The sequence below is a fragment of the Ammodytes marinus genome (assembly GCF_949987685.1).
Source record: "Ammodytes marinus genome assembly, chromosome: 3".
Taxonomy (NCBI): Eukaryota; Metazoa; Chordata; class Actinopteri; order Uranoscopiformes; family Ammodytidae; genus Ammodytes; species Ammodytes marinus.
The window spans coordinates 15,631,851-15,658,063 of NC_137232.1; the positions used below are offsets into that span (position 1 = coordinate 15,631,851).

General features: G+C 41.1%; 2 protein-coding genes across 2 annotated transcripts; one reads left to right on the plus strand and one right to left on the minus strand.

The window, feature by feature from the left end:
- Nucleotides 1–143: 143 nt before the first annotated feature.
- LOC307270392 (stomatin-like) lies at nucleotides 144–3,439 on the plus strand (the record flags this gene model as incomplete). Its single annotated transcript, XM_080053475.1, has 7 exons — nucleotides 144–222; nucleotides 830–933; nucleotides 1,620–1,692; nucleotides 1,981–2,063; nucleotides 2,169–2,372; nucleotides 2,996–3,130; nucleotides 3,248–3,439. 7 exons carry the CDS (start codon nucleotides 144–146, stop codon nucleotides 3,437–3,439), a joined length of 870 nt encoding a protein of 289 aa, XP_079909601.1.
- Nucleotides 3,440–6,464: 3,025 nt separating this feature from the next.
- On the minus strand, nucleotides 6,465–25,615 carry mtus2b (microtubule associated tumor suppressor candidate 2b; the record flags this gene model as incomplete). The annotated part of the gene is made up of 14 exons (XM_080024745.1): nucleotides 6,465–6,687; nucleotides 7,122–7,222; nucleotides 7,457–7,576; nucleotides 7,679–7,777; nucleotides 7,901–7,974; nucleotides 8,049–8,154; nucleotides 8,643–8,857; nucleotides 9,229–9,295; nucleotides 13,909–14,105; nucleotides 14,700–14,798; nucleotides 16,465–16,596; nucleotides 21,308–21,523; nucleotides 22,134–22,317; nucleotides 23,807–25,615. 14 exons carry the CDS (start codon nucleotides 25,613–25,615, stop codon nucleotides 6,468–6,470), a joined length of 3,639 nt encoding a protein of 1,212 aa, XP_079880871.1. The 3' UTR covers nucleotides 6,465–6,467.
- Between the last annotated feature and the right edge of the window lie 598 nt (nucleotides 25,616–26,213).

The following is a 26,213-nucleotide window of genomic DNA, read 5'->3' on the forward strand; positions in this document are numbered from 1 at the left end:
AGTGAGTCACACACACACACACACACCAAGTGGGAGTTTGAGACTAGGTGTTTGGAGAGTACAGGCCACACCCTTCAGAGAGAACAGACAGGTAGACAAGTGCTGCGCTGCTTAGCTCCATCACAACCACCACAAACTCACGAATGCTCTCAACAACATCCAGCACTGCTGACATGGTTACACAGGGTAAACATCAGATCACCGCAGAGGAGCATGTCCCAGGTAAATAATTTTTTTTATCAGTAAAAAATTAAGTCTTAGCACTGTCAACCTTCTACACAAACTGAAAAACTAGGACTTTTTCTCCCTAATATACCCTCCAGCTGTAGTAGAGAACTATATCAGTGTGGACTGCTCTGTTAGTTCAGCTCAGTAGCTTCACACAACACTGTGTTATGTAACTTCTCTTAGAGATTACCATCCGTTGACATCAGATGTGTGAGCTTTTTGTGTATTTAATGTATTTGCAAGGTACATTTCGTTTGTGTTGTTCTTGTTTTCCTTGATGTGTTTGACTCGACGTCATTGAAAACGAGGGACACCCCTCAATGATATCGCGAGTATGAATAAAAGTGGAATTAATTCATTAATGGATCCACTATTGTACATCTTACTGTCTGACTGCAGGAATGTTTTCTACCACCTTAAATAAAAGGTGCTGTCCCACTGGATCATGTTACTTTTCAAATGTGTGAATTGTAATGATTACAGCTATCTTTGTTTGGGGTTTGAATGCAAATAGGTGTGGAACAAAGGTGCCATGGAAACTATGCAAAGTACCATACCCCTCTAGTACAAGCTTGTAAAGAGTTTAATTTTCTCTCAGCAGATAAAAACTCAGGCAGCCTGGGCTGTTGCGGTTGGCTGTTGGTCTCCATATCCCTCCTCTTTGTAACACTAACCTTCCCGCTCACAATATTCATGTGTGTTAAGGTAAAGAATGTCTTTGTATTGGTCTTGCTGGGGCTATGTTCTTATGTCAGCATTCCCATCTCTGGGATTTTTATGACAATTTTTTAAAAATTTCAACCAAGTTTCAACTATTTCTGTCATGCATCTGGCAGGTTATGAAAGCCTTATTATATGAGTCTGGCTATCAAATCTTATAATGGTAACACTTTAGAATAAGATACACAACATTTTTGTACTACTATATAGTAATGCATTACCTACTACAAAGGTTTTATTTATTATTTAATTATATTTTTTAGCAACTTCTACATAGTTATGCATTACCTACTATACATAGGTTTTTTAAAGTTTATTTTTATTTTTTAGGAACTACGATTACCCAATATTTCACTAAAATAGTAACTCCCAGTCTGTATCTGTCTGTATTCTACTCATAGAATTACACCCCATAATTGTGCTTATTTATTTTAAAATAGCAATGGCTAATTGGGAAACTGGCTCATCCCTCAATCAGTAACAAAGTTGTGCATTTACAGTAAAGTCATGGCCTCGCTTTCCAGCCAAAAAGGCATTATTGGCCATTGAAAAGAATGTGTAAAACTTGCAGCGTTGTTTCACGAGATAACTGTTTTCCCTTTACACTGATTTTTTGTTCATGTCTTTCATGTATTTGATGTTTTCTCTATGGCTGGCTGTGTTTCTAACAGATAGTCCAAGAGTATGAGCGAGCTGTCATTTTCCGTCTGGGCCGGATCGTAGACAGGAAACCTAAAGGGCCAGGTCTGTCATTTGAACTGTTATATACATGAGAACATACTTTGGGAATAAATCCAGACACTGATTTTCTGGCTAAAAAAGTCTGCTTTGAAAGTCAACTATGATCCAACTAGTCTTCACCTCAATCCACTATAAAGTCCTTCAATTACAGGTTTTCCCTGTTTAATGCTCTGTTAAACTTTTATTAACTCATCCTGATACATTTAACAAGAACTTAAACATAATAGGATGGTCACAGCACTCGTTGACTCTGATTGATACTACAAATAAAAGTGAATCCTTTCTTCCCAGGTCTTTTCTTTGTTCTGCCGTGCACTGATAACTTTGTTAAAGTTGATCTGAGAACTGTGTCTTTTGACATCCCTCCCCAAGAGGTAATTTGTGTCCACCCTGTATCACAGCATGTCTCTGTCATTAACAATAACGTGTGTGTGATTAAAATAGTGACCACATCATAATTGCAGCTTTGTACTTTGTAGATCCTAACCAGAGACTCTGTGACAGTTTCGGTGGATGCCGTGGTGTACTTCCGCATTAGCTGCCCCATCTCATCTGTGGCCAATGTGTCCAACGCATCTTCATCCACACGGCTACTGGCTCAAACCACCCTGAGGAATGTACTCGGTACCAAAAACCTGGCCGAGCTTCTGTCTGACAGGGAGAGCATATCACTCACCATGCAGGTGAGAAACTAGAAAGGTTCATGAGGAGCTGGAGGGCAGAAGAGAAGTGGGAATATGAAATTTAGAAGCTGAATCGAAAGGAATGATGTTCTAGTGACTCGTACATTATTTAAAAACATATTTCCGGCTTTGTGGGAGCAACACAACACATATTTTTTTGAAGCCAACCATTCATTTCCATTTTAGCCTGAAGATCTTTAACTCTGGGGATTTTTTTATTCTTATTTATTAAATAACTTTTTCTACATTAGTTGTCTCTTTGGCCACTAGGGGGCAGAAAATACATCTGAAAACAAGTTGACACTGACATAGGATTTAAGTTGCTATGGAAAACATGTTAGTAAATATTTGCCATTTGTTAATAATTAATAAAATGCTATATCCATACCCTTTACCTCTTTTTCTGGTCAAAACCAACTGAAAACTATTTGGTTATTCAATTGTTCTTTTGTTGTTCCAGCTCTTGTTAACTTTCTGTGGGTTAAAATGTCAAAAAAGAAAAGAAAAAAAGTTAATGGAGGGTAAATGCTCTTTAGCGCTCCAGAGCTGGGTCATAACTTCTCTTTTAGACTGATGGTTTATCACGTGATTTGCCTTATTCATTATTAAATAATGCCCTGCAGGAGTCTCTGGATGAAGCCACTGATCCGTGGGGCATCAAGGTGGAGCGTGTGGAGATCAAGGACGTGAAGCTGCCTCACCAGCTGCAGAGGGCCATGGCAGCAGAGGCAGAAGCCACGCGGGAGGCCAGGGCCAAGGTTAAGATAGAACATTTGATTGAATTTCCTACTTATACATTCTAACTGTGAAAAAGCAATGTATACTTGGAGGGATAATTTGTAAAGTAACGATTGTCTGTCTGTGTGTGTTGTCAGATCATTGCTGCAGAGGGAGAGATGAATGCGTCCAGGGCTTTGAAAGAAGCCTCCCTGATCATTTCTGAGTCGCCCTCTGGTCTCCAGCTGCGCTACCTGCAGACCCTCAACACCATCGCAGCAGAGAAGAACTCCACCATCATCTTCCCTCTGCCCATTGATATGATTCAAAGTTTCATGCAGAGGAAATGATGGATCTCATAGTTACTATAGCGCTCGATTGAATCTGATATGCGATGTTGTTAATATTATTATATGGTTACTGTTACTTTTGTAAACTTCAGTGGCCAATCCTTTATGGGTAAGAGGCCTAGTGTTTGTACTGTTGAACTGCATTATCACTTCTTGTATAACATTTTCTATTTTAGCTTAGACAAAAAAGGAGACTTCTGTAATTTCCCTGTATAAGAAGAACACATAATCATGTATTTAAAGATATATCCACAACAGATGTCACTTTGGTTCACTCATTGTCTTCTTGTGATTTAATACTTAGTAATACAAAGTGCAACATATACAGTTTAGACATTAGTGTCGTATCACTGACCACAATATTTTTAACCAGCTAAGCTACAGTTGCAGTTCTGGAAAAGGACAAATCAATAAATAAATCAATGAAACACACAAGTACTGTAAAACAAAAATAATGCACAACAACATTATAAAGACATGCTTTCATATGAACTTATACAGGGCATGAATTTATGACAAATGGATATGATCATCCCCACATCAGTTGATTTGTAAATAATCAATGGAAGCGCCAAAAGCCGACCAACCTTAACATCGGATGTGTACTGTAAACAAAACCTCTTATTTTAGTGTCAAACAAACATTCAGTGAATGAGAACATGGTCATGTCCACAGGACACAGAGACTATCAGTGCAATGGGAGTTACCTGACAGAGAGAAATATCCTTTCAGAACACAGTTAACCCACCAAGTTGTTGATTGACTCCTTACAGTAAATGCAACTCACCTTCAAAGAGTAATGCTCAAGACCTGCTCTATATGAAGTGTCATGAGAAAACTTCTGCTGTCATTTGGCGCTATGTAAATAAAACTGACTTGACCTACAATCAAATGCCTATTTCAACAGATTTCGACATTTTAATTTTTGTTAATGTAGATTACTACAGTAAATCATATTATTATTATAATAAAGCAATATTTTTTATATTCAGTTTACTTCACATATCCGCTTACTGCACGATGCTCTTTAAAATAGCCCAACATATTCTATACATCCAAATAATTATAAGGATATCTCGCAAAACAGACAGTTGAGCTGAGTGGTAATGTAAACATTAGCAAAAGTATACACAAAAGTACAATTAATGCAAGAAAACAACAACAACAAAAACGTTATGGCAGTTGCATCCCTTTGATGAATCATAATTCTCCTCAAGACCTGAGAGTATTCCCTACGATGAGAAATGAGGTAACATGTTTTTGTTTTAGTTTGAATTCTTAAACAAATTTTGGATTTTGTCAAAAGTCAATTAATGGAGAATCAAAGTTTGGAGGCTATAATAGCTTGTTCCATCACATGATGGAATGAGGCTAATGAGGTTTTTTTATGGTGAATTCCATAGCACACAGAAATCAGCAAAAGAGAAAACTATTAGAGTAAGCTGCAAGAGCGATGATAAGAAGGAGAAGAGAATGTCTGCCTAACACAATATACAGATGTTGGATTAACTTGTGTATAAGTCAATATATTTTGACAATAACTGCAATGTATGCGCCATTTATGGTTGATTCTGCAGCACTTTCCTCCAGACATATGACAACAACAATACAAGATCAACTTCTTTGTTTGAGTATTTCCTCTTTGGTGGTTTACAGATAAGAATTTTTTTTTTATATTCTTAACCAAACTGAAGGTTGAAGGACAATGGGCAAAACGTATGTAATGTAGAATACCATGATGTACTTCTTGGTTTCATTTGAATAAATCCTGTTTCATTCAATCTTAGAGGTAACCCATTCCCACTTCTGTTCTATTTCGTCACACTCTATGTCATCCTCCCAAAAAATTCCTTGACAGAACATGCTTTACATTTTAAGAGAGCAATACATAATATTTTTTTTCTTTTTACAAATTGTAACCATTATTATAGTTATACCGTTGGCAGATCCATGAATTTATGAGTTATGTTATTGTAACCTACATTTCGGGTCGACACTGATATCTAGTCTAAGTAGGATGGATGAATGAGGTTTGATGGCTAGGTAGTCATTCATACGCTCCTGATGTATTACATATTTTAGCACGAAAAAAAGGTAAACACGCCCCTAGAGAAGAATCCACACTTTGAGAGTACCTTACTGTAGGTGCAGTAGGTTTGTGTTTTCACTCAAAGCATTGTCTGTGCCTTGATAAGACGTTGCTGGTGGGAGGGAAAGGACAGCAAAGGCGCTTCATGTGTTCAAATCTTTTTGATGATGAGTGTATGTCTCGCACATCCGTCGTCCTGAGCGCCTTTGACGAGCAGGTGGTAATGTATTGTTAGATGGAGGCGAAAAACATGGAAAATGAGGCACGGTGACTCTGATCCTGCTCTCTGAAGTCTACAGTACATTGTCTTTCATCTCTACTGCAGCATCCTAGCATGTCTGTTTCGTGAGGCGTTCAAAGGTGGAATAGAAAAAGAGTAGGGCAGAGAATTCCCTTCTATGAACAATAAGAGGCGTAATCATTACTACAATTCTTTAGGTCAGAGATTAAAAGTCCTTAAGGTTGGACTTTTGGAAATGCATCACGTACAGTAGGTGAGCGGCATCTTCCAAGAAACGTTTTCATGTCTATCTGTCTACATGGTTTAAATCCTACCCTTTTAATTGAGAGGAACATTCATCAATTTAAAGCTATAGTGTGTAACTTTTTCATATAATGAATGTCGATTACAACTAAGCCATCGCCAAACAAGTTGACACAAAGTTGATTTAGCCTATCAGCTCTACAAACCCCTCTATGTATTTCTCAGTATGGCAGCGTTTACAAACTGGTGTCGCCCCCCCGACACTGGTGCAGGAGCTCAGAAAAAAATCAAAAGAAGAGTCCACAAAATGTTTCAGTGTTGTTGTAATTCCTCAGAATTCCTCATGGGGGGGGGGGGGGGGGGCGACACAAGTTACGCACTGTAGCTTTAAATTCGGGTTCTCCGATGCTGGATAAAAGAAAGCGTTTTGATACAAGAGCTTCCATTGAGAGTGGTCATTGATGGTAGGAATGTGGTCGGGAGGGGGAGCCTGGTCCAGAGCCGGGTCCAGACAGAGGTCTGTGTATGGGGGAGGAGCTTGGGGACATGCCAGGGCTCAGCTCGCCCGTCTGCAGACGCCACAGCAGCTCCTCGTTGTTGCGACTCAGACGCTTCTTCTCGTTGCTCTCCTTCTCCACGTTCACGTGCAGGTTGGCGTTCTCCTCAGAGAGGTGCCTGAGAAAGAAATGTGTCAAAAGATAAATGCCATGTACTCGTGCTTCCTTCCTTTAAAAAGGCAGAAGTCAGACATTTCAAGCTGCAAGTTCTCAGATAGCATCTGTCGGTTTGTTATAGTGATCCTGCTCGGTAAAGATTTAGTTTGCCCACCGCTCTATTTGAAAACAATTGTTTTTTTCTATGAGCCCAAGACAACATAACCCCCTTGTACCAAATATACAATATAACCAGAAAATCACAAGCCACATTCTTCTGAGAAAAAAAACAATATTTTTGATAAGAAGATTTGAGGAACTTGGCTGCAGAATTAAATATAACAAATTTTATTTTTTAATGTTATCCAAGTGACTTCTAAACACACCTAGATTCAACTTCTACCAGTTTGAAATAGGTTTTATATCTGTACTAGTATGCACTGAAACCGCTCTGACCTGGACACAGCGAGGTTCTTGTCTATCCTCTCCTTCAGATCCTCGTTCTGCTGCTGTAACACCTGTAGTCTCTCCTCCAGGAACACATTCTTTTCAGCCTGCTCAAAAACACAGGAGACATGCACCACATTAAATACTACAAACTACTATGTGTAACATGTAAAACAGACAACTCAGTCAGATGCATTGGCTCACTCTGGATGTAATGTGTTTTGAAAGTAAAAATTCAGAGTTTGAGTTTTAAAATAATTCACAACTTCCCATGCAAAACATTTGGATTTTTATCAAAATGTTTTGCATGGGAAGTTGTGAAAAAGCAGACATTTGAAGCCTACTATTTTTTCCAGCTCTGTGATCTTCAGTTCCTGTTGGTGGATTTGTTGATTCTTCATCTCCAGAATATCTTTCAGACTCTTCAGGTCCTCCTCAATGTGTTTGTACGGCGCCAAAGCATCCTGGTAACAGCAGATACCCTTATTAAAATACACTATCAGAATTTAGAAACATCACTTTCTTTTTTTAGCTTCTGTCCTTGTAATGTATCATGCATTAGTCACCACTATCTGCTCATCTGTGCTCCTGCGCAGAGCCTCTTCAAAGCGCTTGGCTCGGTCTCTGAGGCTACGATTCTGAAACAGCAGCGTATCCACTTGATCCTGACAAACCACACAGATAACTTGTTAAATAACTTGTTAAATACTGTCACAATAACACAATGTACCATAACCTTTATCAGTAAAAAAAGAAAACATTTTATATTTTTCTAGACATAGGTTTACCTGCAGTGACAGTCTGATTTTTTCAAACTCTCCTTCCAGAGACTTTGTCTGCTGTTCATGGGCCATCTTCAGATCTGACATAAGAAATAACACGTTAATGATGTGAGTCAGAACAGGGTATAAACAGGTTTTTACTTGGGTCTCTTACTCTTCACAGTCCTGGCTTGCTCCTCCTGCAGAGTGGCCAGTGTGTCGTTGTGATTCGTCTCCATCTCCATCAAGGAATCCTCGTGGTTCTCCATCATCTCTTCAATCTGGGGCCAAGATTAAGACAATAAAAAAAAATGACTTGATATAAATGATTCGGATTGTTGACTGTCGCACTCAGACACATTCTAAAGGCATACACATTAGGCGTGTAAGCATTCTGTCTAAGGTTTTCATTGGGCCTATTTTTCAGGAGAAAGCAGTTACAGTAAAGTTTGTGGATTCTCTAGAGTAACTGGGAAGTTGTTTCTGAGAGAAATGTTGCTAAAGAAGTATTTAAATATTATTTAAAAATGATTTGAGAACAAAAACTAAATGAAAGGCTCTCAAAGCCAAGTAATCAAAACCTGAATTCATTAAATTAGAAAATATGTGTATTGTAATTTCGATGATATGACTACTTAAGTGACATCACATCTTCACTTCTCAAATCAGATGTGGACAACATTTCATTAAGGTGCTGCCCTGTGGGTCCACCACCAAAAATGGGGGTCAGGTCCTTTTTCGTCCCAGGCCTGAGCTCTGACACACACACCTGTTCTTGCTGTTTGAACTTTAGCTCGTCCAGCTCGCTGCGTTGTTGGGCCCTCAGGCTCTTTGCCTGGGCCTCGTGCTGCGCCTTCAGCCTCTCCTCCAGAGCCCCCAGCTCCCTGCGCTGCTGAGACCGCAGACCCTGCAGCTCACGCTTAAAGTGACGCTCCAGATCCTCCTTCTCCTGCTGCAGCTGCTCCCAATGTGCAACACTGAAAGCTGGAACGCAACACACAGAGATCAGAACTGGAACACAACGAGAGTTTGTTTGTTTGACTGGATACAAATGTAGATCATCAACTACCAAAGAAGCTACTTTGTTTTTAAAAGACCCAATAAAGTTCATTAACAAATTGGGACCCTCTTTGCGTGTAGCTTTATTATTTGTCATGTCAGTTTGATTAATATAGCTCAATATCACTAAGAACACTTTTCTTCAGGTGACTTAACAACCTGCACAGCACATACGCCACCCTCTGTGCTGGTGGTAGTGCCCTGTATAACACATGCTATGCAGTAAGCAGTGACTGACTCACTGCTTTCTCTCCTCCCTGCGGTGCCATATCTGTCACGCTGTGTTTCCCACTTACCCACTTCATCCCTGATTCTGGTGAGCTCCAGGGACAGTTCCCTCTCCTTCACAATGGCACTCTCACTCTGAAATGCAAACACATACAGCAGTCAACACCTCAGAGCTGCACATATTGAAACACCTAGAGCATTAGTGGCTAGTTTATTAGTTACTTTTATTAGGTACATCAAAATAATGTTCAGTTTTTAAAACTGATTTTTGAGATGTGTTTTTCCAACTGTTTCGAGCCAGAACTTTTACGGGCATTACAAGGACATCCCTTATTTCCTTACCAAAAGTGTTGTTCAACCACAACTGGTTTCATTACATGCAAAAAATGCAGTCTGACAATCTTAGATTCTGGCTGGGTGTATACCATTCTTTTACGTAAACCAGCTCAGATAAAACATGTCTTAACCATTCAGATAGTGTAAATAGCAATATCTACCAAGCATTATATATCTCTACGAAACCAAACACCAGCATGTTGTCATGTTTTCAGGATGCACTTCCATGAGAATGGCTGAGGACATGATTCATTGATAAACATAACAATTAAAACTCAACGTGATAATTCGACACAATATTCTTGATTAAAGGTCAGATGTTGCAGCAACAGTTTATCGCACTTTTGATAATTTGATTGAAGACTGTGTTCTGTCTGGTGCTCACAGCTAACAATGGACCGAGAAACATTTGACCCAATGGTAGCAGCATAGTCCGAATCATTTCTATTCATAAGTTAAACACACATTACTTTCTGTGCAGCGATTCAATTTGACATCAGTGTACCATCTAGTTTCCCTTGGAGGGCCAAGTTGAGGGCCTTACATTAGGCTACAGTAAATGCTTCATGATAGTCCGAAAGAGTCAACGACAACATGCATAAAAATTCCTCCAACGTAAAGAGTCATCATATAGAGCATTTACTCTGGCCTTCTCCGGTATCCACTGGGGACTCGTCAACATGTCACACCTTAAGAGGAAATTCTACTCAGAGGAAGACACACTAGATAGTTAAATGACTATTTGATCACAACCCTCAACAAATCAGGCATCACAAAGCAGTGCTCAGAAGAGATACAGAGAGAGAGAGAGAGACAGTGAGAAATAGAAAGAGAAAGAGAAAGAGAGAGAGAGCAGTGGGTTAAATATGCATGAGATAGTACACACTGTCTCGGCAGTAATGATGTCACCCTCTAAGAGGTTTCACATGGACCGTACAGTCATCAGGGAGACACTCTGTAACTTATGAGTGATGAAGGATGGTTAGCAGATTTTTAAAATTTCTTCTTCTTCAGCTCCACCTTTGCTCCAACCCATCATTTCCCTGGTCCCACCCAAACAACCCCCTACTCACATCTCCAGGGAGTTGTATGACCTGCATTCTAATTTTCCCATCTGATACATTTCAGCTCTCCTCGCAAAGGCAACACAATCCATTTATAAGGCTCCAACTAATGATGGTTGCTATTATCGACTCAACTTTATTGACTTTTTGATCATTGTTAGGTATGTGACACAAGATAACAGTGAGAAATGCTCCTCACAGGTAGCCCAGGGTTGGATTTGCTTAACCACAACGTCCACAACCATATGGCATTCTACTTAAACAAGAAGACAAGCAAATCCTCACATTTGAGAAGCTCGCACCAGCAAGTGTATCCTTGATACACTATAAAGAGATAATGGATTATGAAAAATAAATCCCTACTTCTTTCTGTTGATCAATTATGCATTTGTTCAGCACTGTACTTTTACCCAATAAAAATAATTAACATGGCTTCTTATACTAAAAGTCTTCACTATCGAGGTGATACTGTCATAAGAAGATAATTAACCTCTTCAGAGTCTGCACCATTGCAATCAATCTAGTTTCAGGACCATAAAAACCTTCTAATGTGCTGCTGCTTCTTTGTTTGGACAAAACTAGAAGATTCAGACTCCAAAGAAGATACAGTGAGGGAAGCTGCAACTACAGCATGCTGTTGATGGGTAAAAATCGAACATGTGATTCTCATAAATAAGAAATTAATCAACGCTAGGTAAACAAGAGAATAGGTTCTATGTCACAGTCAATGCAATCACCCAGAATTACAGCAGCAGACATGCAGCAAGAAAAAACAAAATGTCCACAGTGCATCAGAAAGACAAGTGGAAGAAATATAGCACACAGTAACAGCATGTTATGTAATGTCACTGCAAACTCTCAGAGAAAAGAAAGAGAGAGACAGTGCAACAGACAAGCCTGCTTTGACTCAGCACAATCATGCACAGCTTACCACTCTCCTCACCTGCTCTGTCTCTAGGAAAAGAGTGACTATATCACTCAGATAGACGAGAAACACACTCACTCAGCCCCTTAAACACACACACACACATGTTAGCAAGAACACAGACATGTAAAGGAAATTCGCTGAGCTGAAACAAGCCTACTGTCTGCAGAAGATGCTGCCTTTACCGTTTGGTCCAGACATCGCAAAGAGAAGAAATGGAGCCTACAGCAGCAATGGCCCATACCAGGCTAGCTGATAGCAGCATCCCTGAGCCGAGTGGGGAGGCAGCAGTGATGGATGAGAGGAGCAGAGAGATACAGAAAGAGTGAGAGAGAGAGAGATGGAGAGACAGAGAGAGAGAGAGAGAAAGAGAGGGGGAGGGCACCCGGCAAAGGAGGAGAGATGGGGAAGACCTCACCTCATTTCCTGGTTTTACGACCGAGCTATTTTTCCGTGCTGGAACAAAAGACTGCCAGCCCCAGCCCCTGCCCAGCCCAACTCTGTCTGCCCCTTCTTTAACCCCTGCCAACCCGCCACGGCAGTATGTGCGCTACTTTGTATCTTTGAAAAAAGAATAAAACGGGGGAGGGAGGTGATCAATAAGTTGGCAATTACATGGGCTGTTACTCTAGAGAAAATAGCACCATGCAGGCATTTTAACACATACAGGAACCACACAAGCTAAGAGGGAAATACAGTGTTCTATTCTGCACAGTACAGCTCAATCAATATAGAGTATAAAGCATATTAAATCGGCTGATGGTCTATGGAAGACCATTGGTCGTTACTCTATTTCTTCAACTAGTTACTAGTCCAATGCATATAATAAACCATCAAAAACATCCTCAGCATATGTTGTCACTGCTTGTTCATACAATATCATAAATATTACAGGCGGCATTCCACCAAAAATGGACAAGAACTTAAATGTTGTCAAGTTATTCAGGCTGGCTATCATCTGTACATCACTTAAACGGCCATTTTGTCATAACTGTTGATTAAAAATCAAATGTAAAGGAACAAATCTAAAGTGGGGGTCCTATCCTTTTCTAGGTTTGCCATTATATCTAAGATTTATGTGAGTAGCAATGCTGCTGCTGTCATACAATCAGTCTCAGTAAAAGCACAGCGAGGACCGGGCTGGCAGCTCTAATCTCATTAATCATCTCCCAGTGTAGAACGGAGCCCGTGGGTGGGGCCGGGGAACAGATGAAATGCACACAGAGGACCAAGAAAGGGCGACAGACAAGAGCTTACTCCAGGTCTGAGATGCAGAACACTCACTCACAGAGTGCAAGCAGACTGTGCGAACCATCAGAAGCGGCATGATGGTGATTTAGTCATTATTGGAAGAGATTCATCTAACAAAAAAGGATAATAAACAACCCAGATATCTGAAATAAATACTGAATGTGTTCAGGTGCCCTGAGTCAGCATCCGAGCAGTCCAAGAGCATTTCTATAGACAGTATATTTTTGAACATATACAAAGCCATATTGAATCAAATACCATTTCCTTTTGTTTAAAACAACAGCACCAAACCTTTAGGGAATCCTCAGTATTTCCGCTCCGAAAAACTTCACTAACAAATCCTGCTGCTTCAGAGATATTTCAAACAGCAGTAACAATCGGGCATTAGCGTAAAGCAAGAGGCTGGCTTTGTGAACAGAGTCATGCTGACAACAAAAGCCAGATGCTGCAGGTGTCATTCGTGCTAGTGGATGCTTCACACTTTGTAGTTGCATTCTGAAGCCTGCAACAGCGTTACCCCTTTGTACTTTCTAACAGCAGTCCTGTATCCTTTAGCCTGGAAGATGGCTGCAAAGTGAAGTAATAGCAAGATAAAACATGATGCAAGCTTTTGATTTAGGCAACAAAAAGCAATTTCCATAACAGGATTGTGTTCCCTTGACACTCCTGAACATATTCAAAGACCATCCTTCTGTTTCTGCATGTCCTAGAACCTAGAAACTAGGAATATTTTGCACCTTTTTTTCTCCTAACTTGAGTGAACCCCTCTGTTCACCTGAGTGTGTCATGAACACCAATAAGACAAGATTTTAAACTTCCATTCCATATGTCATGATGAAAACGTATATGACTGTTAAATAAAAATGCAGCTGCAAGTAACGGGTGTTTTGAAAATGTATCCCTGTTTGAACATCAAAAGATAACATTCACAAGGCATGGGTTACTTTCTCAGAAATCAAAGCTCCTTGATATTTTTGGGATTTATTTCTGATCACTTAACTGACTAATGTGATGCTCCCAAATCTTGGATGAAAAAGCCCTGTTTAACGATTCAGGATGAAAGTAAAAAAATGGACTTTACAACCTTTTATGGGGCTCTCAAAGTGGAGGTAAAACCCAAGTGAGCTTGCCTGTCAACCCTGCAGAGGTCCCATAGCAGCTCTGCCTCCTACCTTGTGACAGAAGTGCTGGGTAGTGATGCTGAAGACATCCAGACACAGTGAGGCCTTCTTCAGCTGGGCCTGAAGGCTCTGCAGCTGCAGGGCCTGCTGCTCACAGCGCTCACGCAGCTGCTGGATCTCAGCCCGGTCCAGTTCCTGAGCCCGCTCAGTCCGAACAGAACCATGGACCGCTGATGTACGACCACGCACTGTACACACAGAGAGCAGAAGGATCAACCACATGGACTACTGGATTATTTTCACTCATAACAGACTTGAAAAGTGAAAATCTGGAAGACTGCCATTCACTAGTAGAATATATGTACTGGAACTCTACCCAGCTCTTACTCTGTCTGTATAGTCTCGGGGGGAAACTTCTTGCTGTAACCTGACCCAGCAGCATTGCTACCTAAGGAGCCAGCACAGCATAAGAGCTACTGTGGCGTGTTGCTATGACAACAGCAGGCTGCCATGGGTCTCGTAATGGAAGGAGGAGAGACAGAGTGAGAGAGACGGGCAGAGAGAGCGACTGTACATTTTAAAGGAACTGTAGATGCTGACAATGTTTCACTCGTGACTGCTGCTTCCTGCCTTTATATCACTCTGGATCAAAACAGGCATATATACAGTAAAAGCATATGTATATATATATATATATACATGTACATAAACATGTAAAACAGGCAAAGACACACACACACACACACACACACGCACACACACGCACACGCACACACACACACACACACACACACACATATTGCAAGATTGCAATGCAATATGCAGTGATATGTGATACTCACCAGGGGACTGTGGCTTGGGCGAAACCACTGCAAATCTTTTAGGAGAGGGCTTTGATGGCATCGCAGCCTCTACGTCCTTTTGCATCTCTCTCCTAGAGGCTGTGTAGTAGAGGAAAATGTCTTTTACATTTGAAAAACACAATCCCGCAAAAAACTTGTTTTGTCTCATAAATATTTGCTTTTATATAATAAATTACAGAAGAGATTACATTTGAGTGATCTCCGGGTTGGGATTTGACATTTTACTGTTAATATATAAGTATACAAACGATGATCTATTGTATGGATTACGGTCAATTATGGAACATGAATGCAAAGTAGATACAATTAGTATCACCTTCACCAGCATTAATGCTGCCTTCACTTTGATGCAACAGTAATAATAATCTAGTAGTAAAACATAAAAATCAAAAAAGTTAACACAAGACAAAAATGAGGACACTGGTATTATGAGTGAGATGATAACTCGGATATGAAAAGAAAAACGTAAACAGAAAACCACTTTTTCTAGCTTTTGAATTAACTTAAATATTATTGAGGAATCATTCAGGCCTTTAAAACGAAACAAACTGAGAAGGCACAATAAAGCTTTGGTTTTAAGTGACAGTGTTATAAAGTGACCACTAGTTGGAGCCACTTGTTTTACACAACTTCTGTTATACTGTACGTAAAAGATGCTGCTCACTGATCACACAGAAACATACACTCTGACCACTGGATGGTGCTGATACTCCACATTCACTGCAAAGATGCCAATACAGGAAACAAGGTGCACCAAATAACAACAAAGACTCCTACATCAGCAGAGAGAGAGAGGGAGTGTGTAATACATGGTACTGTGTCACTGATGTAATGTGATGTGATGCAATGCCAAGCAACAGATACACCAAAGTGGGGCTCAGGTGAACATAATTTTTTGTCATTCTGTACTTTTCTTTCTTCATGTCTTAAATGAGCTCCCCTGCAGGGGAAGTGTAATAAACAGCAGACTTAAAGGGGCACACACACTTTCCTCACATCGATAAAATGGTAATGAGAGACTCTGAAGCCGATGGAAGAAGAAAACAAGGTAGTTTCTAGCTTAGCTTCATATGAATCTAACTCAGATTTAAGGATCTATATTTTCTGTTGAATACATGAAAACTCATTTGGTAGATGATTCCTTATTCCCAGAGTAATTTAATCTACTACGTATTAAGTACCTTTTACTGTAAATTGGATATGTGTTCCATTGTACAAATCCAGATAAGAAAGGTGATATGTAAACCAAGCCATTTAAACATACAGACAGTGTTTTGGTAACCCTGGCACAGAGCTCAGCTTACATAGAGTAAACCAACATCCGAAAACTCAAAGACAATGAATTCAGTCATCTTAATAGAGAAAAACAAAACATTGAAATCTGTGATAAAGATGCTGAAGATTAAGGGATGCTCTCACTACAAAGCTGGGAATGTCCACTGACTCTTACTGAGTGAATTGAGGACTGCAGTTTATTACATGTCATGCGTTGTGTCAAGGCTTACAGTTTTTTTTAAGTACAGTAGATTCAAAAGCTAAGCAGCCCCCTCCCTCTCACTGTCCTGCTAGCATCACTGGACAGCGTGACCTTGACTCTGGACATAGATTTTGTCTCTGGAGACAGCTCCAACACCACATGCAAGAGGTAATTGAGCCCTGAGCGCTTGTTTTTCTGCTGTGTGTGTGTGTGTGTGTGTGTGTGTGTGTGTGTGTGTGTGTGTATGTGTGTGTAGCAAGGACGTACCAAGCGGGGAGCAGCGCTGCGGAGGCAGACTGCGGCACTGGAGGCTGGGTGCATTGGGAGGCTGAGAGCGGTTCTCACTAGGGGGCGCTGTGGCTCTGTGGAGAGGCGTGTCATCGCTGCCACTGCCAGGATCTGCAGAGCAGGGAGGGTGTCAGTGATTGTGCCAGCATTTTTAATGGTTTCTATTTATAGGGTACAATACAGGTTATGTTAAATTAGAAACACTTAGTCTTTGTAGGTGTAGTATCATCACTGCACTGTATCTGTCTGGTGACCTGTCCAGGCTGGCTGCCAGCCATTGCCCAATGCACACTGGATCACACCCCTTGTTACTCCAAAGAGGACTTAGATAGTCCTTTCAGTCACTCCATAGTTCCACTTTTTTTTGTGAGAGAATAGAAGTGGTATAAATGTTCAATGCATCAGTCTGTATTAAGACACATAGGGCAATGCTGGTATGTAAATTGGATTGGTTTATTAAGCTGACAATATTACAGTTTTGTTTTTATGATCAAATTAAAATCTAATTTGGTTTACTAAATGTGGTGGAAAAAATGTATCCCTGTGGAATGAGGACTTTATAGCTTTAGTTAGTCAGTGTGTTACAGTTTGCACAATGTTTACATGTATTGTTCCATGCATTACTTTAAATGTGGTTAGATCTGAAACATGCAGTGTATAGAAAACAAACTTTTTGATTTTCACATAAAAAATACAAGGATCATGGAATCCTTTATGAATCAGTGAGAGTAACCACGGTGTATTTCTCTTGTATACTGAGCACGAAGTCGCAGCAGATCACTAGCTTTTCTGAGAGAGTATTTTTTTCTTTCCAAATGGAACAAATTCACAAAGACATGCATGAAAGCAGCATGCTGGAAACATCTTAATTATTCATAACATCTGTTATTACGCCTCTAGATTTCTGTGGATATGAAAGGCTTTGATTATAAGAGAAAAAAACAACTGAGGTGATAGCAAAGAGGAGTGCAACAGAAACACACACTAATAACAAACATGGCCTCCAAGACAACAGGATGATCTTCACTGTTGCTTAACATTGTTGTTTTGTTTTATGAAATTTTGTCACGATAAACTCCCAACAGTCTCTGGATTCCAGCACTGTACCAAAAATTCTGCATTCAGGTTCACGTTGTCAAGTGCAACAGAGGTGTTGCAAGCCGGATAGCTCCAATTGCTTATCATGAGATATTCAGCTCAATCAATAACAGTGCTGACACATGCTGCAACTCAGCAGTCTCTAAGAGGAAAGAAGGGCAGGTTTGTGCCCTTGAATAAAAATAGATTTTTTTTCTGAATGAATAAGCCGAGAAATAGAAGACGAGACAAAAAGCTAGTGTGTAAAATTGAACTAGTGATTTGAAATTCAGATTGGTGCATAAAACCCTTTTGATGTTGAGTTGCCCAGGGCCTGTGTGAAACCTCCACTGGGATCACATTGACTATCCTCACAGCATACAGTCTCAATCCACCAGGGAGAATCAGCAGATGCTTGTTTTTCCCAGGCATTTTTGTTGAAATGAAGAAGTTCATTGGCTGAGGGAGAAAGCAGGAGGGCGACTTCCACTGCTAAATACCTGCATGTACATTACAAAACCCATCCCCTACTGAAAGCATCCTGTGATCAGTGTTAAACCAGCAGGAAGCAAGAAGCAGCCTTCACTGCTGGTGACTTATTCACAACAAGCTAGAGAACACACACATTAGTAATGTTAGAGGTGGAGTCAGCAATTCTGGAGAATGCTTGTTGTTACATTTTTTTTTGTCAAAATCAGTGAATACCTCCTCACAAGTCGCTAGCATACGTACTGTGTGTGCGCTGACAAATCCAGTGTTCATACAGAGCCTAGGCTCTCTAAACGGGCATGTTGCCAGCTACGGTGGGACCGCCTTGTTTACGTAACATTTGTTTACATATCAGTTTACAGAAACTAGGCTGTGTATTACTGGATTCTATTTTCAGCACACAAACAGTACGGACAGGTAGAGGATCGTGAGGAGATGTTCACTGATTTTGACAAAAAGTGATTTTGTCAAAAAGCATTCTCCAGAATCGCTGACTCCACTTCTAAAATCAAGCATTTTTATTATGTTTATTATAGCTACTGAATGCACTCTAAAATTGTCACTTTCTCAATGCCTCCCCAAAACAGAGCCTTTTTTCAATGAAGCTGTTTAGCCTGCATGATGCAAATATTGTAAACTACAGACAAATATCTATAAATGGATAACAGGGGATATTTGTAATTTTTACTTTTTGTCAGATTAGCTTGACATCGTTTTATTTTCATACAATTGGAAGCGACAGAAATAAAAATGCTCTTTGTGAAAAGGCAGAACACTGTGAAGCTGAAATTGGTTTGCAATGTTACACCTCACAAATTTCTTATCAGGTCTACTTATGAGAAGACAGACTATAAAAAACCAAATGGCCCTTTCAGTCACCAGAGGCTCATATACACTCTACAGTCGTACAGTAAGTGTGTTTGGTGGTCTTTTCCCTGCAGAACTTGACAGGAATGGGATTGATGGCAAAAAAAGGCTACAGTGATAGCATGCCACAGAGATCTATGATGCCCGCTGTGGACTCTCATTTGGAACTAAAACAAAGTTGGATTGAATATATAGTAACTAGTAGCTTTACCACATCTCTGAGATGTCAGTAAACAGGGATGATATTCTATTTGACTAGAACTTATTTACATAATTATTATAACAATAATACATTCTTTTAAAACGCCTTTATTACATAAAGATCCAGACACTGACAAACGCCCTGTAGCTCCAAAAACACACAACATACAGTTTCTCTCTTATCTTGCCGTCTAAGTAGCACCCAGTAAAACAGACACACAAGCTCCTAACAGGCTCCTGCTGAGCTGACAGCTGACAGATGAATTCGATACAGCGCCCTGATGTTCATTATGGAATCCCCTGCACGGAGAGGATAGACTCACTCCCAGTAAAACAATGTTTTGCTGGAGTGCATGCCCAGTGACTGTAGCTGCATTGGAGGCATACAGTAGCATACCAAGCATGATCTAAAACCAACAGCACTGCTGTGCAAGCTACCAGTCATGTACTATATAGTGTCAGAGCTACTCCAAAGCATTTTACTTTCTGGTAGAAACCCATCAATGTACTACAGCACAATGAACTTTGGAATCGGCTTAGAAAGTTAAACAATAGTTCCTCTGAAAAACTAACAAAGACAACAATGGTGATGGAAAAAGATACACTTACATGGCAGCAGGTTATCATCTTGAGATGTGGTTGTTTTCTGAATAATCAGTGTTAAAAATGGAACAAAATAACCCAGTAGAGTGTACATTGGAGCCTGTTGGAGGATTGCTGAAGCAGTAAGAAAGACCATTATCTGGCTTGACTGCAGTAGAGCAGTGACAGATCCAGGCTAGTATGAAGCTGGTTGGAGGTGTCAGGGTCAAAACTGACTGACGGATTATCATACCACACCCTGAGTCTGTTTTTTGGACACACATACGGCACTGCTTTTTATTTCAGAGCTTATAAATAGTGAAGAAGAGACTGCTGCAGACATGTGAAGCAGTTGAGGCTGGAGAGGGGCACAGCCAGCAAGAGACAACAGCTGTTTTCTTTTCTATTCCGTTCTGAGGAATGAGGACCCTGCCTGCCCTAGCAGCAGCTTAAGGAAGTGTCCAAATCCAGCAGGTCAGAATAAGACAGTAAAAGTGGTGAGCTGGAAAAGGCAGCCGCCAGCTGTCTAAGACCAGAGCAAATGTGGTGACACTTGAGCGAGGAGAGCATTAACCCATCATCATCTCTGTCAATCAGCACAGTCAGTACAGATGTCACATGCCTTACAAAAATACATACCAGTAAAACGAGCATTAGGTCCTTGTTATTGACAGTAAGCTAATTTAGACACATCTATTTGGGGTGATTTTGATTTATTTTTATGTGGTTTGAATTTGTTTCTGTTTATAATTATGGTAAAAACTACCAAAGCAGTACAGAACAGCTCTTGAGATCTAACAGTTGTGACTGAATGTAAAAAAGCAGGAGGCTGGCTTTTTTTACACTTTCAGCATGTTCAAACATCGATAGCTTCTCAGCTTGTCCTGACACATTTTTTTTCATATCTCTATTGACAGCAGTGAATATCAGCTTGTCAATTGATTTTGCTAGCATTGACTTCTGTAAGTGGTGGCTTCCAATTGTGCACGAGAATGTAATCCAGATAAAATGCTGCAGTACGCAGGCAAAGACGAGGCAGAGGGAGGAGCGGAGGGGGAAACCTAAAGATCTCTTCATCAAAGCCCCCGCAGTGGAGCACATTTCAGCGCCTACTTTTGATAAATGAATGAAAGGGACGGAAATTAGTTGCTGTTACTATAGTAACTGAGGAAGCCAAGACTACTGGTGAACTAATGTAGATGTAGATGATATAAAACATACATGTGCAATATATCCTTTTAATCAGCTATAGCACTGTCTCATGTCCGAAGCATTTTTGTCTGAGAAAATATTTCATCCTGTAACATTTTAAGTTCAAAAAAGCAACAAGGAACTTCTAAATATTTCCGAAACAGTCCAATTTGTCCTCCGATGATCATAAATTACAAACGAGACCATCAGTGGTAAAGAATGCTATTGTTATATAGTTTTTGATAATACCTTAGTCCAGGTACGCTCACCGAGGGACAACACCATGACCGCTTTTGTCAAAGTAGCCACTAGAATGAAGACAAACTGAAAGTTCCTCATAGCCACTTCAAGTTGGGAAACACTGTGTCAGCCTACAAGTCATTCTTATGAAAAGTGTTGAGAGGGAGTGACTCACTCTGAGAAGCTCTGCAGGGATCACTGTGACTGCTGTCAGTAGACTGGTTACTGGACACAGACGAGACGCTGGAGGTCCGGACGAAGCCGAAGGCGGCCAGACGGGCAGCTGGCACGCTGGAGAAGCCCGGAGGACGGAGACCAGACTGGCCCTGTTTGAGCTGGAGGCCTTTGGGGGCACTTTCTTGACCCCTTTCTCCTGACCTATTTTGCTCTCCTGGAGGTAGAAAAAAATGCAATATTATACAGCAGCAGTGGGTGAATCTCAAAGACCTGGTAAGAAAGAGGCCAACATTTCAAATATACATTGTGACATTCGAATGTGAAACTTAGAAATAAAGAATGCAAATAAGAGTAAGAAAGACATATGGTCTGATAAAACCCACTCTTTAAATTGAGATTCCATTAATGACATTACAATTGGTAAATTCAGCTAAAGGAAATTCATTAAGGGAATACATTTCACATAAATAAGAGAGCACCAAGCGGAAGATGTTGAAGAGTATGACTCACAATGAGAACAGGTAGAATGATAATTTCTCTGCAGCTCAACAAACAAGGGGATGGGATGTGCACAGAATAGCAAGAGGTGAGAAAGCAGAAAGCTCTCGTACAATTATTTCCCTCAATGGTCTATGATTTACTATATACGCACACACACAGCACATTATTATATGCAGCATATTAAATGCTCTGGGGTCTCATTTGAACTTCTCAATCGCACTGATGAGACAACTCTTATTTTCTCATGAACACAGATAACAAATAAATAGTCTGCTGACACCATTTATTTTTCTCACAATATGCCACACGTATAACCGTCTCACCTGCATGGTCCTGGTAATGGCCTTGAGTTGACACTCCAGAATGGCTTTGGGTCAGTGCTGACCTTTGACTTGACTGCTGAACTCTTGTTTTGGCTCCAGGCTGTCTGGTGACCGCCCCTAACCCCAGCTGAGGCCTCGCGGCTCTGGGTGAGCGGTAGACACTGCCTCCTTCCTGGGCAGCTTGCTGGTGAGGAACATTCCAATACATGGTTAGAAAAATTGTAATTAAGTTGCTCTGAGCAGATAAAACCTTTGCATTACGTACTTTGACATTTTGCTGCTAATTTCAACCACTGTACGTAGCAAAAAGGCTATTAAAGGGGTAGTTCAGGATTTTAGACATAGGGCCTTATTCCCAAGTTAGCCTTGGTGTTCTTTATCAGTGGAGACCGTTTTCAACACATTTAATTCAGTCCTTCTAGTTGCAGAGTGCGCTCGTGCTAAGCTAGCGCACGGCATCGGGGGGATACCAGCCTGCTACTAAAACAGTCTTACCCACTCCACAGTACACCCGAGGCCAATCGATTATAACGCCAGACTATCGATGTAAATGTCTGTGTTGATAGAATAATTTTAGAAATAAAACCAACCTCGCATCGCATGAATTATGGCATTTTGAGGGACTACTTTCTTAGCAGCAGCGGACTTTTACTTTGCTGTGTAACCGAATCACTACAGCAGAAAGTAAACAGAGCAGCGTGGGACAGAAACTGAAACTGCACTGCCACCAGTCTACCGTCATTCTGTCCCGGTTCTCTGCTGCAGCTCCAGCGGGGGCTGTCTCTACAGACGCTCTTTCTCTTTCTGCCCTTTGAGCATCCCTCTCAATTCTTCATCAGTGTATTCCGGCTCGTACAGGTACGGGCAGCAGCAGGTAAACAAACTATTATAGAGCCTGTAACCTAGGTATTAGTCCGCCGCTGCCGCAGCCTACAAGGACTAAAGTCCCTCAAAATGCAATATGCGAGGTTGGTTTTATTTCTAAAATTATTCTATCAACACAGACATTTACATCGATTGTCTGGCGTTATAATTGATTGGCCTCGGGTGTACTGTGGAGTGGGTAAGACTGTTTTAGTAGCAGGCTAGGTATCCCCCCGATGCCGTGCGCTAGCTTAGCACGAGCGCACTCTGCAACTAGAAGGACTGAATTAAATGTGTTGAAAACTGTCTCCACTGATAAAGAACACCAAGGCTAACTTGGGAATAAGGCCCTATGTCTAAAATCCTGAACTACCCCTTTAATAGTTTATGGGCTAAGATTTATCTATATGAAAATGTGTTTTTAGAAGCACTGTAGCAAGTGTGACAAAAGCCTGTCAATATTTAAAAACTTGTTGAAGCCAAATACATGTCAAAGCCAAAGCATCGGCCGATCAGTAGCTTAGCTTTTATCGATAGCATTGTTGCTTGTTATGGTGGGGTGGACAGAGCCACTTTGACCCGTTGGTGGAACCTTGGCTGTGAAAAACACCGGATCTTTTTTCAGCGCGCACACAGTACGAGCAGGTAGTGGATCATGAGAAGATTTTCACTTATTTTGACAAAAAGGTTTTTTGACAACAAGTGTTCCTCCAGAATTGTGACTCCACCTTTAATTATTTTGCTTGGCCACTAATATCATGCAGCTCTGTCATGTGACAACTATATCATATCAAAAGTCTATGTCCTACCTGTTGATGATATTTCTCAGGCATATCCTCATGAAAGCTGCCCGACTTTCCACCTAGCCTTTGAGGGATGGTGCTGCCTTGAGGATAGTGCCCCGCCTTCTGCAACTCCTGACGGTATTTGTCAAACAGCACGTTGGAGGAACATAGCACCGGAGTGGTTTTGGGTTGAGGACCACCCTTTATATCTTTATGAGCTGGTGGGCTGGAGTAGGGAGATTGTCTATGTGGGAGCATAGAGGCTTCGAGGTGGGCATCTGGCACCTGTGGCTTTGCATGAGGATTCTTTCGAACATAGGTAATGATTTTTGGTCGGACATTTTTTGGCTTCTGGGGAGGAGAAGACGTCCTTGGTCCAGGCTCTTTCTGCTGAGGCATGACAGGTTTGGGAATGCCACTGGTCAGGTTTGTCTTGCCTGGAGGTTTTGCTGTTTGACTGAAACCTCTCTGAGGGGATTCACTCCGCTCTGAGCTCAGTGCCCTGACACCTTGGACCTTGGCTGGAGAACAAGGCGGTTGTCTCTTGGGCGAACAGGAGGTGATTTTGGGGGAGGAAGGATTGGCTGGTCGACTAGGGCTTCCCCATGGCTTCCTCCTCTCCAGACTTGAAGAGCCGGAGGTGACAGTGTTCTCAATAGAGCTTTGCTTTTTCACTGTGTTATCAAAGGATAGCTGCTTCTTGAACGTATACTCAAATGATGGCTGCTTTTTATAACTCCTGTCAAACGAGTTTTGCTTTTTCATGGTGTTATCAAATGATCCCTGTTTCTGGCTTATGGCTTTGGATTCAATTGAAGACGAAGTCCCCTGTGTACCCGTCTTTTGTTGGGTGCAGTTCACATCAGTGGCCTCATCAGCTTGTGTGCCTTTATCTATTTTAGTGTTGCTTTCTTCATGGGATTTTCTTGCGCTGAGCGAACACTTAAGCTGAGTACTTCTCCCTCCTTCACAATCTTTCTCTGAAATGGCATTCATAGCTTTATTTCTCTGGTTATTGTTCTCGCTGTGCTCATCAGTGACATTCTTACATAGAACAACTTCATTGCTCACTTTTGCCTGTGGTACCACATCCTCTATGTGAACTGTTGAATTCAAATTCATGTCTACATTATTCCGGTGTGTTGTGCTTTTTCCAGAGGAGGCAGAGGGATGATCTCCCCTTTTAGAGATCTGAACTCTTTCGGTGACGCTGTCGCAACTCTGGGAAACCAGAGTCTGGTCTTCTGAGATGGTTGAGTAGGGACCAGAGGCCATGTGCCAGGAGTCCGTCGTCTGGGTCCTTCCAGCAGTGTCCATTCCAGTGTCCATGTTTGAAATGGTGGACAGACAGGTCACAAAGACGTCCGTTTCTGAGCTTAACTCATTCCTGGATGCCTCATGAGAGACACTAGATTCCTGCTCATTGGCACCACACCGAATATTCTTTCTCTCTTCCCTGTTCTTATTGTCCATAGCTTGCTCCTCATTGGCTTTGCTGCATGATGAAGGCTTTTCCTGATGCTCCCTATGGTCTGTTACTCCGACATAATCCTCTCCGTCTTCAACCACGTAGGCCTCCAGCTCCCGACACTCCAGCATCTCAAACTCAGCCAAGTCGGGGTCGTCACACTGGGAGTCTGTCCCCCAGATGATGACCTTATCCTGCTCTGCTGTTCCAGTCACCAGTCCTGACAGAATGCTGGTATCGCCCGTCGTCCCTCCATCCTCTGTCTGGATATCATTGGCGTTGGCATCGCCGTCAGCCAGCACACCCCCCTGCTGGTTGTTATTCCTCATCTCGCCCTCAGCAAAGGGCTCTGCTCGCTCGCTCATTTTAGAGTTTACAGCACCAGCGCCCTAGAGAGTACTTTAAAAATTAATCATCCATGGCATCAAACACAAAAAAGTCGTTCCACCCATCAAAGAGCCTTAGTGGCACAGCAGGACATCTTTTTTACATTTTGTTCCAGTTGGCCAGTCAATCAGAAAGTTGAATGTCATGTTTAATTTGGAGGATGGATCTTCATGACTTCTGGGGGTCCTTATCCTGTGTTAACACAAACGATTACAAATAAAAGATTACTCAACAAAACAAGTACTTAACAGGTGTGCATTTTTATAAAGCCAGACATTTCAGCAGTGCATAAAATTATATTTTTATTTATTATAGTCATTTATATTTTTTAGCAGCTCAGCATATGTGGATGATATTGTCATTTGTATGTATGATTGTATTGTATCTGTTTCCGCCTGCCTGTGATTAGTGTACATACGTAGAACCCATATGACATTAAAGATGTAACATTATGTCTTATGGACAGCTTGTTTATGCTTCCCTGAGATTTCTTAAAACTAAACTGCCTCTTTGTCATAACAAGATATTTAATATTGCGTGACAACTGACATTTTCTGTAATCTTTAACATTTTACT